The following is a 13,220-nucleotide window of genomic DNA, read 5'->3' on the forward strand; positions in this document are numbered from 1 at the left end:
TTTGATCTTTCTCTGAGGTCTAGAATTTTGAGCTGATAAGAAAGGTCACATCTATGAGAAAGGAGAACTATTAAAAAGCAATTACAGTCTTGCTGTTGGCCTTTAATTTTTAGCCTCGGAAATTCTGAGAGCCCCTAGAATTTAAAGTATAACCTAAATAGAATTTCCCCCACAAAGAATACTTTATAGTTCTACTGAGAAGTGGATATATGAATCAAGACTATAGATGTCACAACCATGAACTCTGTTATAAGACTCTTCAAAGAAAAATTTCATTGAATCATATGAATGGCTTTTAAGATGCATTTAAATAGTATAACTTTTTGGAGAAAAAATTTTGATGAAAAACTTTCTTGTCAAAGATATATTTGCATATCTGTTGAGTTTCCCTGGACACTGAACCACCACCACCCATGCTTTTCCAACTTTGTTCCTGAGCCATTTGTTTTATTCTAACATAGATCATAGAAGTGAACGTGCAGACGTGACAGAAGGACTCGAGCCTGTGGCTTCCCTGGTGGTTTTGTTGCTTCTTTTTTCTCCTTTTCACTCCTTGACTGAGAGGACAGGGGAAGGAGTTGTAACTGGGTCACATTTTATTAGAGAAATGAGATAGTGCAGCATGGCTCATTGGGAGAGAGATCAGAGAGAGGGATGGAGCACACAGGATGTGTAAGGAGATAAAGATGGATACATACGAACACAGTCATGTGTTGCTTAACCATGGGACTACGTCTAAGAAATGGGTTATTTGTCTATTCCATTATGTGAATACCATAGTGTATACTTACACAAATTAAGATGCCTGTCAACTTACTAGGTGACAAACCCTTCGGGGACACCGCCATATATGTGACCTGTCTTTGAGCTGTTGTTTTGTGATGTGGGACTCTATAGATGCATTACAGGGAATTAACTCCTGTCAATATGGAGCCAATAAGTCCCAAGATCTATAGAGTGAGTCAACAAGCTGGCTGCCCAGGAAGAGCTGCTGGATGTAGTTTCAGGCCGAGTCCAAAGGCCTGAGAACCTGTGGAATAGCTCCATTCTGAGGGCTGACAGCCCAGAAGCAGTGATGTAGCAGTTCAAGTTCAAAAGCAGAAAAACAAACACAAAAAACCCCCAAAACTGATGTTCCAGTTTGAAAGCGGAGAAGTAGAAGAAACTCTTCCCTAATTGATGTTGACTGCCCGTCTTTGTTAAGTCAGGCTTTCAACTGACTGGATGAAGCCCATCCCCATCTAGGACGACATCCTGCTTTCTTTAATCTACTGGTTTAAATATTCTCCTTACCTGAAACACCCACATAAACATCTGTAATACTGTTTGGTCACATATCTGAACACTCCGTAGCCCAGTCAAGCTGACATTTGAATGCTTCTTTGAAGAAGAGCAAAATGAAAACTCACCACTGAATTGTTCCATCTTGGAGGGACAGTTGCTTTTTAACTTTTACTCATTCCACTGAATCCATGATATGGTGGGCCAATGGAATCTTAGATCACTGTTCCCAGAAGTTTCGTTCCAGTCATTTTGTCTGTGTGGCCCCCATCCTGTATATTTCTTCAAAAATATAAACCCTATCTTGATAGTTTTTCCTTTTTTAGTATGACAGATTCTCCTGTAGGTTCCATATGTGACCAACATAGGCTTTAAGCTAACTTTCTCATCCACTTAGGTGATTTGCAGTAATGAATATGTATTCCTATTTCATGCATGCACAAATATGTACAAATAGGTCCACGCTTTCTCATCTTTGCATACAATAAGGCTCTCAGAGCACCCAGAGATGAGCTTGTTTAAGTGTGGCATCAGGTGAAAGGAGGCCTCTGGTGAGATCCTCCTGGGCCACCCTGACACTGGTGCTGATAAGCAGACATTGAAGCCTCCGGGCAGTCAGTTGATAGCATGGGAAAATAAAAATAAAGTTTACAATATTTTATTCCTTACAGCATCAGGAACAAAAATGTGATCTTTTTTTCAAACTTCTGTATAAATTAGAAAGTCTAACTTTTAAAAATTAATATTAATTTAATTCCATTTTGGGCTTTTATGAGCCCAGAGAAACTAAAGTAGATGGGGTCAGAGGCCCAGGGGTGACAGTGGGAATGCCACCGGGTGAGATGGTGCGCTGCTTTTCACTGCTCTTTCAGGAGATGACCTAGAGTGTTTGGTAATTTTACGAAAAGGCAGTTAGAAAGAGGATTAATTAATATAGATAAAGGTAGAAGTGAAAAAAATAACCTAAAAATTATATAACTAAGAAACATTATGGCCTGGGGATGTAGCTCAAGGTATGTGTGAGGTCCTGGGTTCGATCCCCAGCACCATAAAAAATAGCAATATTGGTTGTTCTCTGTTCTGTTCTCTTCTGTTCCATTTCTAAGAGTTTTCTTTGAGTATTTGTTTTCATTTTCACTTCCCAGTTCACCCTCCTTTGGGCTTGTTGTATTCTGTCAATTTAGAATTTTCCACGTGGGAACATTTATAATGCAGCTGAAAAAATAAAACATTTTTCACTCTTTTTTTAGTAAACTTTTATTTTTGGATTTTATTTATTATTATTGTACGCGTGTATGTGTGTGGGCTCACGCGCACGTATACATCATGGTGCATATGTGGAGGTCAGAGGGAAACTTTTGGGAATTAGTTCTCTGTTTCCACCATGGACTCTAGTGTAGAATTCAAATCATCATACTTGTGCCACAAGCACTTTTACCCACTGAACCATCTCACTGGCCCTTTGGCAAACATTTTATGGAGAAATGTTTTTATATAAGCAGACATGTGCAAACTTACGTATGATTTAGAAATGATATGAAATGAGTATCTATAGCATAGTCACTCCAAAAACCAAGAAGCAGAATACTATTCATCCCGCGGATCCTTTCTCAAACATAGCTGCCTCCCTCCCTGGTCACTGTTGACTTTTCTAGTAATAATTTCCCTGCTTTAAAAGTTTTTTCAGTGTTACAAATTTCATGACAGATGCTCCTGCAAAAAAAGGCTAACAGGGTAAAATCATGACCACTTTTAAAAAAAAGATGTATTTATTTTTGTTTTATGTGTATGAATGTTTATGTTCATGTATGCCTAGAATCCGCAGAGGTCAGAAGAGGGAATTAGATCCCCTGAACTAGAGTTGCAGATGGCTGCGAGCTACCTTGTGTGTGCTGGGAACCAAATCCAGGTCTTCTGTAAGAATACCAAATGCTTTTAACTGCCAAGCCATCTCTCCAGCCCCTCAAAGCCCATTTTACTCAGCAGTTTTAAATGACACAGGAATCTTCAGAGTGAAGGACCAAGAACCAAGGGAAACTTTATGGCAAGGTTTGGTGACAGCTGTATTGAATGCTGTTGGACAAAGGAGTATATATACTAACACTAATGCTAGTGGAATGTGGGGATCCCAGGAGGCCTGGGTTCAGAGTCTTCTAGCCTCTCTGTAGCATTCCTTTCCTTCAGTTATGAGGCCAGATCCTCTGGAACAAGGTGATCAGGGAGTTTGGGTGTGGCCAGAGCCTGTGCAGAAAGGCAAGCGGGGTTAGAGTAAGTCTTCCCATTCCCATGGCCTGCCCTGAGGCAGAAGAGTTCTGGCTTCTCAGAAAATAAGAGGTAGAAGATGGAAGGGAAGAAAGAGAGTTTGAGTATCTTCAGTTTAAATAGCAGCATGGCAACATGCTCTACTTTGGAGTATCATGTTCTGAGCCCTAGCAACTCCCAACCTACTATAAGCATCTTTATGGCCTGTTTCTGAACTTTCTATAGCTGGCATTTTCCGGTATCCTTTGTGTCTTGTTCTCCTCTACATTATTCTGGAAGGTTCTCTGTGTTACACAGTGTAGTTGAAGTTGAGTTGCACTCAACTTATGCATCAATCAAAACCTACTTAGCCATTGTGATGCTGATGGACATTTGCAGTATTCCTAGTTTAGGGCAACTGTAGAAAATTCTCTGTGAAATTTCTTGCACACGTATCTGTTACACAAGCACTTGTGTTTCTGTAGTAGTGGAATCCCCAGCTCATGGCTCTGTGTGTCTTCTGTAAGACAATACCAGACAGTTTTCCGTGGTAGAGCTGCCAATTTCTGTGCCCTCTTCAGTTTGAATACTCCTCAGCCCTTATTGTCAATGGTTTCAGACTTCAGTTATTTTTCGGATTCTATAAGTAAGTAATGAGGATTTAACCATACTTGCCTGATAATTAAGAAAGGTAATCACCCTTTCTGTTTGTGTATTGGAGATTTGGACATCCTGCTTTATTGTGATTGAAGAGTTTTCTTCATTTTTATTGGGTTGCTAACCATTTTTCATTGATTTGTAAAACTCCTTTATTTGTTAATTTGTCTTTTTATTCCTCATAGCATATTTTAATATACATATATTTTTAAAAAATTTTTAATGTGGCCCAATTTGTCATAATTTGGATTTTATGTGCAATTTTAAAACTATAGGGTGGCTGGGCATGGTGGCACATGTCTTTAACCCTAGTACTCTGGAGGCAGAGGCAGATGGATCTCTGTGAGATCGAGGCCAGCCTGGTCTACATAGCAAGTTCCAGGCCAGCTGGGGCTACAGGGAGACCCTGCCTCAAACAAAAAACAAAAAACAAAAAAACCAAAACAAAACAAAAAAAAACCCAGAAAAACATGGTATAGAGAGACAGTGGTCTAGATATACTTTATCCCCAGGTGCTTGGTCTGTACCATGCAGATTCAGATGTTTGTAAATCCAGGTTTCACAAGTACATGTTTACTGATGACATACACTGCTCTGCTGGAGATTAAACTAGGAACTCATACATGCTAGGCAAGAACTCAGCCGCTGAGCCACATTCCCAGCCCTACACTGGTACTTCATATGGAACAACCCCTACTTCTCACGTCCTTCCCTGTCTCTGAAATGTACTTCATAGATAACTAGAACTTCTATGGATAACTATTTCTGTGTTTTCTATATGCCTATTGAAATTTTTCTGCATCCATTTTCCTTTATAAATGTCTATGAATTGCATTGATGGTAGCAGCCCCACCTCTGTAGTGATCAATTTGGTTTTACATAGAAAGGTATGAAATATTTCATTTCTGTAGAGTAATGAAAAAATATACTGTTACTCAAAGTGGAAGGTAGGATGCTTAAATCCCAGTTATACATTCAAGCAACTACAGAAGAGCTGGGTTTTCGTGGAGCATTTTGAATCTATCTATTTTATCTGTTGGACAGTAAGGCCACCTGGAATCTCTTTTTGGTCTTTGTCTTCTTCCCAAAGATCCCTCATGTCGATGATCCGGAAGCGATCCCACCCCAGTGGCAGTGGTGCTAAGAAAGAAAAGGCAACTCAACCAGAAACAAGTAAGTGTTGTATCTGTTTGGTTTCTTCTAAGTGGTTGATGATGGACAACTTTTCAAGAATTCATGTTTGTTGAGCTCGTTTACTCTGAACAGTTGTTGGAGGAGATGTGTAAAGAACAACTGGGAGGCTAGAGAGATGGCTCAGCAGTTAGGAGCACTGGTTGTTCTTGCAGAGGACCCTGGCTCAGTTCCCAGCACCCACGTGGCAGCTAACAACTGTCTGTAACTCCATTTCCAGGGGATCTGATGCCCTTTTCTGGCCTCCATAGGTTCAGGAATACATGTGGTACACTTACAAATGTGTAGGCAAAACATACACATAAAATAAAAATAAATCTTAAAAAAAAAGCTATAGGCTGAACTAGCTAGCTGACAGTACCTTCCTATAGTTTACTGTTGAGAGAAGATAAAATGTAGGCACATCACTGTTGCTATAATGAAAGCATGTTAAGAATTAGACTTTTGGGGCTGGAGAGATGACTTAGGGGTTAAGAGCACTGTCTTCTCTTGCAGAGGGCCTGAGTTTGATTCCCAGCACCCACGTGGCAGATAACTGCCACCTGTAACCTCAGTTTCAGGGGAATCCAGCATCCTCCTCTTACCTCTGTGGGCATTGCACAACACAGGTGCACTTACATGTAGACAATCCATTCATATGTATAAAAATAATAAATAAAATATTTTTTTAAAAGAAAAAGAATTAGGCTTTCGTTAAGGAACAGGTCCTTGGGGGAATAATGGGGAGGACGTAATTCTAAATGGGAGGTTTGGGGAAAAACTTCTTAACAGTGATAGTGAGTTGAGCTCTCATCAAGTACTCACACTGAGTAATACTGTAGTGTTGTATGCTGGAAAGACAAGGTCTTGCAGTCACATTCTAATGTCATTAGACATGATGTAAACAAGACCAGCCAAGTAGATGTGGAATTGTTTCATGCAGTTGTTGGGAAATACTATGGAGGAAGAGCACATGTTTCTAAGAGAGCCTGATGGTGAACTGCTGGAGTCAGAAGGTGGTCTGCAAGTTGAGTGGTCATGTATTTGGAACATCAGGGTGGGGGTATTTGGGGTCAAAGCTGCCCACACAGCACAGTGGTAGGTTCAAAAGGTCTGAAGTAGGGAAGGAGCTTTGTGTATCAGGAAACTAAAAGAACAACTCAGGAGCAGGGAAATAGGGCTAAGAGGTGAGCGGGAGCCGGGTTCTGGAAGCTGTGATCAAAATTCTGGGGTTTTTCAGAGCAGTAGAAGTTTGAAGCAGGGATATGGTGAGATTTATCTTTTCTAAAAATTGCTATGGCTGCTGTGTGGGTATAGGAGGACAAGAACAGATTGGGGGGGAGACATGACAGACAAACAGAGGAATGTTATCATTGTAGATGAGCAGGCTGAGACTGGGTAGCAGCTGTCCAGATAGAAAGATGGATGGATTCAGAACTAGCTAGGGAGGTCGAATGCACAGCCTCTGGGAACCACCAGAAATAGAGATCTAGAGAACTGTGTGAGGAGAGGGACCAGAAGCAGGAGAGCCTAGCCACTGAACAGAGACACTGGGTAGCTGATGTAGAGCCTGTGCAGAGCTGTTGGCAGCACTGAGTGGGTAATAGCCATGAGGAGCAGAGCCTTGGAGCTGACCCAGTTCTTGGCCCCTTTGGCCTGCATGTTGTGGAACCCGAATTAGACTCAACCAGGTCACTTAGCACCTGTGACTAAGACTCCTGAGCTTGCCTGATCAAGTCCAGATTGGTGTAAGGTTCTTTTGGGATCCTGTTTCCTGCTCTAGTCTGACTGTTTTCATCTCACTGGCAGTGTGACTTTCTCAGGTCGTAGGTCAAATCGTGTCAGCCACCTATATCTTAGGACGTGTGTGTTTCTCACCCCATCAGATTAGAACTCATATTCTGTGTTCTGCTTATCAATGGTCCTCTGCTCTTGCTTCCTCCTCATTTCTCATTCTATCTTCCCTGCTCTCTGACTGGAGCACTACCTCTGGCCTGCTATACACTGGTTCGATGTGTGCCCTTACTCTAGATTGCCTTCCTGCTGTCCCTGTAGTCAGAGCCTTCTCTGCAAGATGCTCTTGGAACTCTACATCCTCCATGCTGAGTGGTCCAGGATCCTCCTCCTCCACCACCTGTTTATTAAATAGTAATACTAACAACCCACACAAGCAGGTCATTGGCTTGTTGCTCTAGTTTGATTTCTGTTGCTGTGACCAAAAGCAGCTTCAGGAAGAGAGTTTATTTCGGCTTACAGGCAACAGTCCATCACTGAGGGAGGTCAGGGCAGGACATTGAAGCAGAAACCATGGAAGAATGCTGCTCGCTGGCTTGCTGGAAGGCTCAGGCTTAACAGCCCAGGACCACCTGCCCAGGGAATGGTGCCACTCACAGTGCACTGGGCCCTCCTCCATCAATTAGCAATCAAGATAATCCCTCATAGACATGCCCACAGGCCAGTCTGATCTGGGAACTTCCTCAACTGAAAATCCCTTCTTGGATGACTCTAGACTGTGTCAGTTTGACAATTAAAGTGAACTGGGACACCTGTATTCTATAGCATTTTTGCTTTAAATTTCATTGCCTTAAGGATTTAATGGCCTGTTCCCAGCTTCCGCTCTGGACTCTGGTGTTTGAGTCATTTCTGGGTATTCCAGTTTGACCTCTGAGTACATGATGATGATGATAATGATGATGATGATGTGTATGTCTGTGTGTGTGGTATGTAATAAATGTGTGATATATGTGGGTAATGTTTGCACGTGTGTGTGTGTGTGTGTGTGTGTGTGTGCAGATGCACATGCCTGTGTGTGCTCGGAGGCCAGAAGAGGACATCAGGTATCCCGCTCTATCATTTTTCACCACATTCCCTTGAGACAGGGTCTCTCACTCAACCTGGAGCTAGACTGGTAGCCAGCAAGCTCCTACAAGCTTCCTGTTTGTGCTCCTCCCGCCCAGTACTGGAGTTACAGGCACCTACAGCTATGCTTAATTATTTACATGGGTACTGGGAATTTGAACTCAGTTCCTCATGCTTGCACAGCAAGTGCTCTTACCCACTGAGCTATTTCTGCAACTCTTCCCCAAACCTCCCTTTGGGAGAGGCAAAGAGAGTCCTCATGGAGGGGGTGGAGCTGGGGTCTTGCAATATTGTAATCAAGGAATTTCTATATGACATTAGGTCAGATTTAAACGTATTCGAACGTAGTAAACTCTGGATATTTTTTACATCATGATGACAGAGGGTAATTTGTTTTTTAATGGCTTTTTTAAACAACATTAGCAAAACAGAAGTAAAAAGAAATTTTGTTTCTTCTGGGTAACCACAGGGGATTTGATTAACAAGGTGATGATTTCATCTGTGAGTCTCTTTTTTTTTTTTAAGAGCTAAGTTATTTTTCAAGTGGGTCTTAAAATTTAAGCCCCAATTAATTATATGTAGCTTTCTGATCCAAGACTGACCTTGAAGCACAAACTCAAAGAACCTTTGATTTTATTTTCCCGTGGCAGTTCAATAACATTAGACCTGTTGTCTTCATTTGTCCCTTTTCTTTAATCTCCAGCATCCTGCATATTTCCATTGTCCCCCTGATTACATGCTTTTGTGAGACAATTACCAACTGTGTGATTGCAGAAAGAATTACAAAACATACCACGAGCACTCTGTAGGTGATTCTTGCCAGTTTATTAGAACTGCTTAATAGTTCAGAAGTTCATATAGATTGCTTTTTACTCTTTCAAAAAACAGGGTCGGTAAGAGGGAGAAAGCTTGTTCAGCTAGCCCAGCGTTGCCCTTGTTTTGCACCCGAGCAGGGAATCTGATAAGAGTGATTTCCTTTCCTTAAGACCAATTAAGCCTTTACATTTGAAAAAAAGACTGAGAAATTAAAGCCTGGTTTATAATCTGTACACAATACAGATAGCGGCACTTCTCTGAATTATCACTATGATTCTGGCAAGCAAATCTAAGGGACTACTTTAAATTCCTGCTGTTAGATGCTGTAGCAGATTTGAATGGTGTGGACCATAATTCTCCATCTGTCTGCCTTAATTAGTTTTTGTATGGTGCATTTAATTGGGTTTCAGTCATTCCTTGCAGAGCGCTAATCTGTTTGTAGGCGGTGTTCCTTTCGCCAGGCAGCTCTTCCTAGTTTTTCTCAAAATGGCAGGCCTTTCTAGAAAAAACAAAAAACAACTTCCTACACAAATGTGTTTTGAAGCTGTTTCCTCAGTTCCCAGGAATAAATCCACCTCCCATGCCAGGTGTTTAAATGGTACACCCAGATTTTTATCTCCCCTTCTTTTGAGCAGTGTCACTGAAAACACTGTAGTGTACAGTCGATATTCAAACACTGAGGGAGGGAGTGAATGAGTGAGTGGATTTCTTGCCTGCCCTGTTGTAGATATTTTTGAGGCATCAGGATAAGCTGAGACCCTACTCCCGCCCCGCAAATGCTTCTTAAGGGCACATGGTTGATCAACCCAAAGGATTTATCACTTTTCATTTTCTCATACATGAATTCTTACTTTGATGATTTTGTTTCCTGTTTTTCCCTGTGTGATGGCTGAAACTGATGGTCATCTAGACAGGATCTAGAAATTACCTAGGAGACAAACCTCTGGGCAGGCCTGTGAGGGAGTTTCTGGATTAGGTTAACTGAGGTGGGAATACCCACCCTAAATGTGGTCAGTACCATCCCATGGCCTGGGGTCCTGGGTTGCATAGACAGGAGAAGGCAAGCTGAGCACCTGCATTCATCTCTGTCTGCTTCCTGGCTGATGCAGGGTGACCAGCTGCCTCACACCCCTGCCGCCATGCCTTCCCCGCCGTACCTGTGCCCTCAAACCATGAGCCAGAATAAACCCTTCCTCCCATAAGTTGCTTTTTTCAGATATTTTGTCACAGCGGTAAGAAAAATAACTAATACACTTGGCAGAAGGTGCTTTTTTTGACTTTTGGCCCTGAAGCATGTTGAATACTGAGACATTTTAATTCTCAGCTTTTCAGGAGCTTCTGAGGATGATGGAACTTAATTTAAAGTCAGGTTACAATGTGAATGGAGCAGTAACCATTAGTGCTACAGAGGGGAAGATAATGGAAGCTTCTAGACTCTCTCCCTCAGGTACTCATAGATGAGAAATGGCTACTCAAGGTCCATGTGAAGTCTCCTCAAGAGAGAGGCCATGAGTTAGGCCTCTTTAGTGCAAAGCCTGACACTAGTGCTAATTAGTTTTGGGATACACTTTTGGTCTCCTGCTTCTTGAAGGCAGCCTTTGGGGGCTTAGTCATTTCTACTTGATCAGTAAAAATGCAATCGATAAACAGCCCAAACTTCAAATCAATAGGCAGATTCACATGCCAGGCAACGTGTGCTCTACTAAACATGCAAATGAGAAGGCCCTTATAGATAATTAAACTTAGATATATTGACTGAAGTGAGTTCAGTGGAGATAAACAAAGGTCTAGATGCACATTAATGGTGATAAGTGTTCTAAAAAGCTATTCTCTGAGTAAAACAAGTTTAATTTGGTCAACAGGTTGAAGTTTAACTCAGTTGCAGTGATCTAATTGCTGTACATCATAACAGCTTTAATGATTTGTTTTTGCAACAAAACAAGGTAGAGGTTAGACAATAGGGGCTAAGAAGATGGCAGTGGGTAAGAGTGCTCACTTTGCAAACACGAGGAGCTGAGTTCAAATTCCTAGCACCCATGTTTTAAAAAGCACCAGGCATGCTTTCAAGCGCCTGTAACCCCTGGATTGCTGGGACAGAGACAAGTAAATCCCAAGAGCAACTTCCTGATCAGTCAGCCTTGCTATAACAGCAAGTTTCAAGTTTAGTGAGAGACCGTCTCCTCAAATCAGTAAGAAAGACGGAGAGCAGTGGAGGGAGACACCTGCCATCCTACTCTGACCTTCACATGCATGTAACCACACACACATACCACACACACACACACACACACACACACACACACACACACACACACCGTGAAGTTAGACAATAGATAAGTAGTTTTGTCATGCATGCTATGTAAGTGCTTTACCCCTGAGCAACACCTCCACCCCTGAAGGTTGAAATTTGTAATCACATTTAATTATTTCAGTTATTGCTAGATGTATGTTTTCTTTATTTAACATGAACAACCGAAAAAGACTTGAAAGGGTTTTCTTAAATGTTTCCTTTCTGTGTGATTCCCGGATAGAAGACTGCAGTATAAAAATAGATTTTACCTATTTGTTCTTCATCTCTTAACTATGGATCTCTGTGATCTCTTTTTTTCAGATAAACTTTGGCCAGCTTTCTTTGATATAGAATATATTCTAGCTTGTAAAAACATTTTTGAGGCAAAGATGAATAATTTGGGAAAGGTACAAAGTTGCATTTTTTAAGATATTTTATTTTTTAACATTTTATTTATTATTTTTATTTTATGCGTATGAGTGTATTGCCTGCATGTAGGTAAGTGCACGTGTCGTGCAATGCCCACAGAAGACAGAAGAGGCTGTTGGCTCCCCAGGAACTGGAGTTACGGACCGTTGTTAGCTGCCACGTGGGTGCTGGGATTTGAACCCAGGTCTTCTGCAAGAACAACCAGTGTTCTTAACCACTGAGCTATCTCTCCAGCCCCTAAATATTTTATTTATTATTTCTATTTTATATGTATGAGTGTATTGCCTGCATGTAGGTAAGTGCACCTGTATCATGCAATGCCTGCAGAGGTCAGAAGAGGGTGTTGAATTCCCCTGGAACTGGAGTTATGGATGGTTGTCGGCTGCCATGTGGGTGCTGGGAATCAAACCCAGGTCTTCTGCCAGAGCAGCCAGTGTTCTTAACCATGGAGCCATCTCTCCAGTCCCACAAAGTTACATATTTTAAAGGACCTAGAGGAGGCTGGAGAGATAGCTCATTGGGTAAGAGCACTTGCCACACAAGCATGAGGACCTGAGTTCAGATCTCCAGCACTCACCTAAAAACTGGGCAGGGCCATACTTATGCTTGTAATCCCACCATTGTGGGAGGCACAGACACAAAGTAAGGGACAGAGACAGGAGGATCATGGAGCTTGCTGACCCCAGGTTTAGGAGAGACCCTGTCTGAAAGGAACAAGGTGGGGAGTGATAATACTGAACACCCAGCACGCTCCTCTGGGTTCTATACATATGCACAGACATGCACACACCTGAGCATATGCCATATACGCAAATAAATAAATAAAATGAAATACTTGGTGGCATCTAAGTTTGTTCTTGGATTAATCGATAAACAATCTATTTTGTTTTTCATAGATGGGACAGTATTAATTTCTGTGCTACATGTAAGCTTGACCTAGATTATTGAAATTCCTAGGATTCTAATAAAACTTTTTATTATTCAAAAATACATTATTTAATGTGTTTCCACCTGGTGGCTGTTAACTATAGTGAATTATTGTTCTGTGACTGTTTGAAAAATTGTGATTAATTACACAGCACAATCTCCCCACGTCACCAGAGAGAGGAATTAGATGTTTTCCTGTAACCTAAGATGATTGCTTTTTGTGTTCTTTGAACAGCTGAGGAAGTCACAGACCTAAAGAGGCAAGCAGTGGAAGAGATGATGGATAGAATTAAAAAGGGGGTTCATCTTAGACCAGTAAACCAGACAGCCAGACTGAAGGCAAAGGTAAGCGCAGACACGTGCTCTTCCGTTTGGACACTTCCTTCTTCTTTTAATGCAGGTGTTTGAAGTTTGATGAAGGCTACGTCAAGCCTGACTGCCAAGGTTTAGGAAAAGGCTAACATGTCGAAAAAGCTTTCACTTTGGTTTGAACCTGCTTCGAGGGGGTTCTGGGACCAGAGGCAAACCTCAGTTTGGAGAGTGTGCCCGG

General features: G+C 41.7%; 1 protein-coding gene across 2 annotated transcripts in view; it reads left to right on the forward strand.

Moving 5' to 3' along the window:
- Shtn1 (shootin 1) overlaps window positions 1–13,220 on the forward strand; it is a 115,713-nt gene that overhangs the window by 69,230 nt on the left and 33,263 nt on the right. For both annotated transcript variants that reach the window (XM_008827336.3, XM_008827335.2), the window contains exons 12-13: window positions 5,270–5,352; window positions 12,906–13,015. In XM_008827336.3, the coding sequence (XP_008825558.1) occupies window positions 5,270–5,352; window positions 12,906–13,015 (193 nt within the window). The remainder of the gene's footprint in view (window positions 1–5,269; window positions 5,353–12,905; window positions 13,016–13,220) is intronic.

Source organism: Nannospalax galili, unplaced genomic scaffold, assembly GCF_000622305.1.
Source record: "Nannospalax galili isolate Female #2095 unplaced genomic scaffold, S.galili_v1.0 scaffold31, whole genome shotgun sequence".
NCBI lineage: Eukaryota > Metazoa > Chordata > Mammalia > Rodentia > Spalacidae > Nannospalax > Nannospalax galili.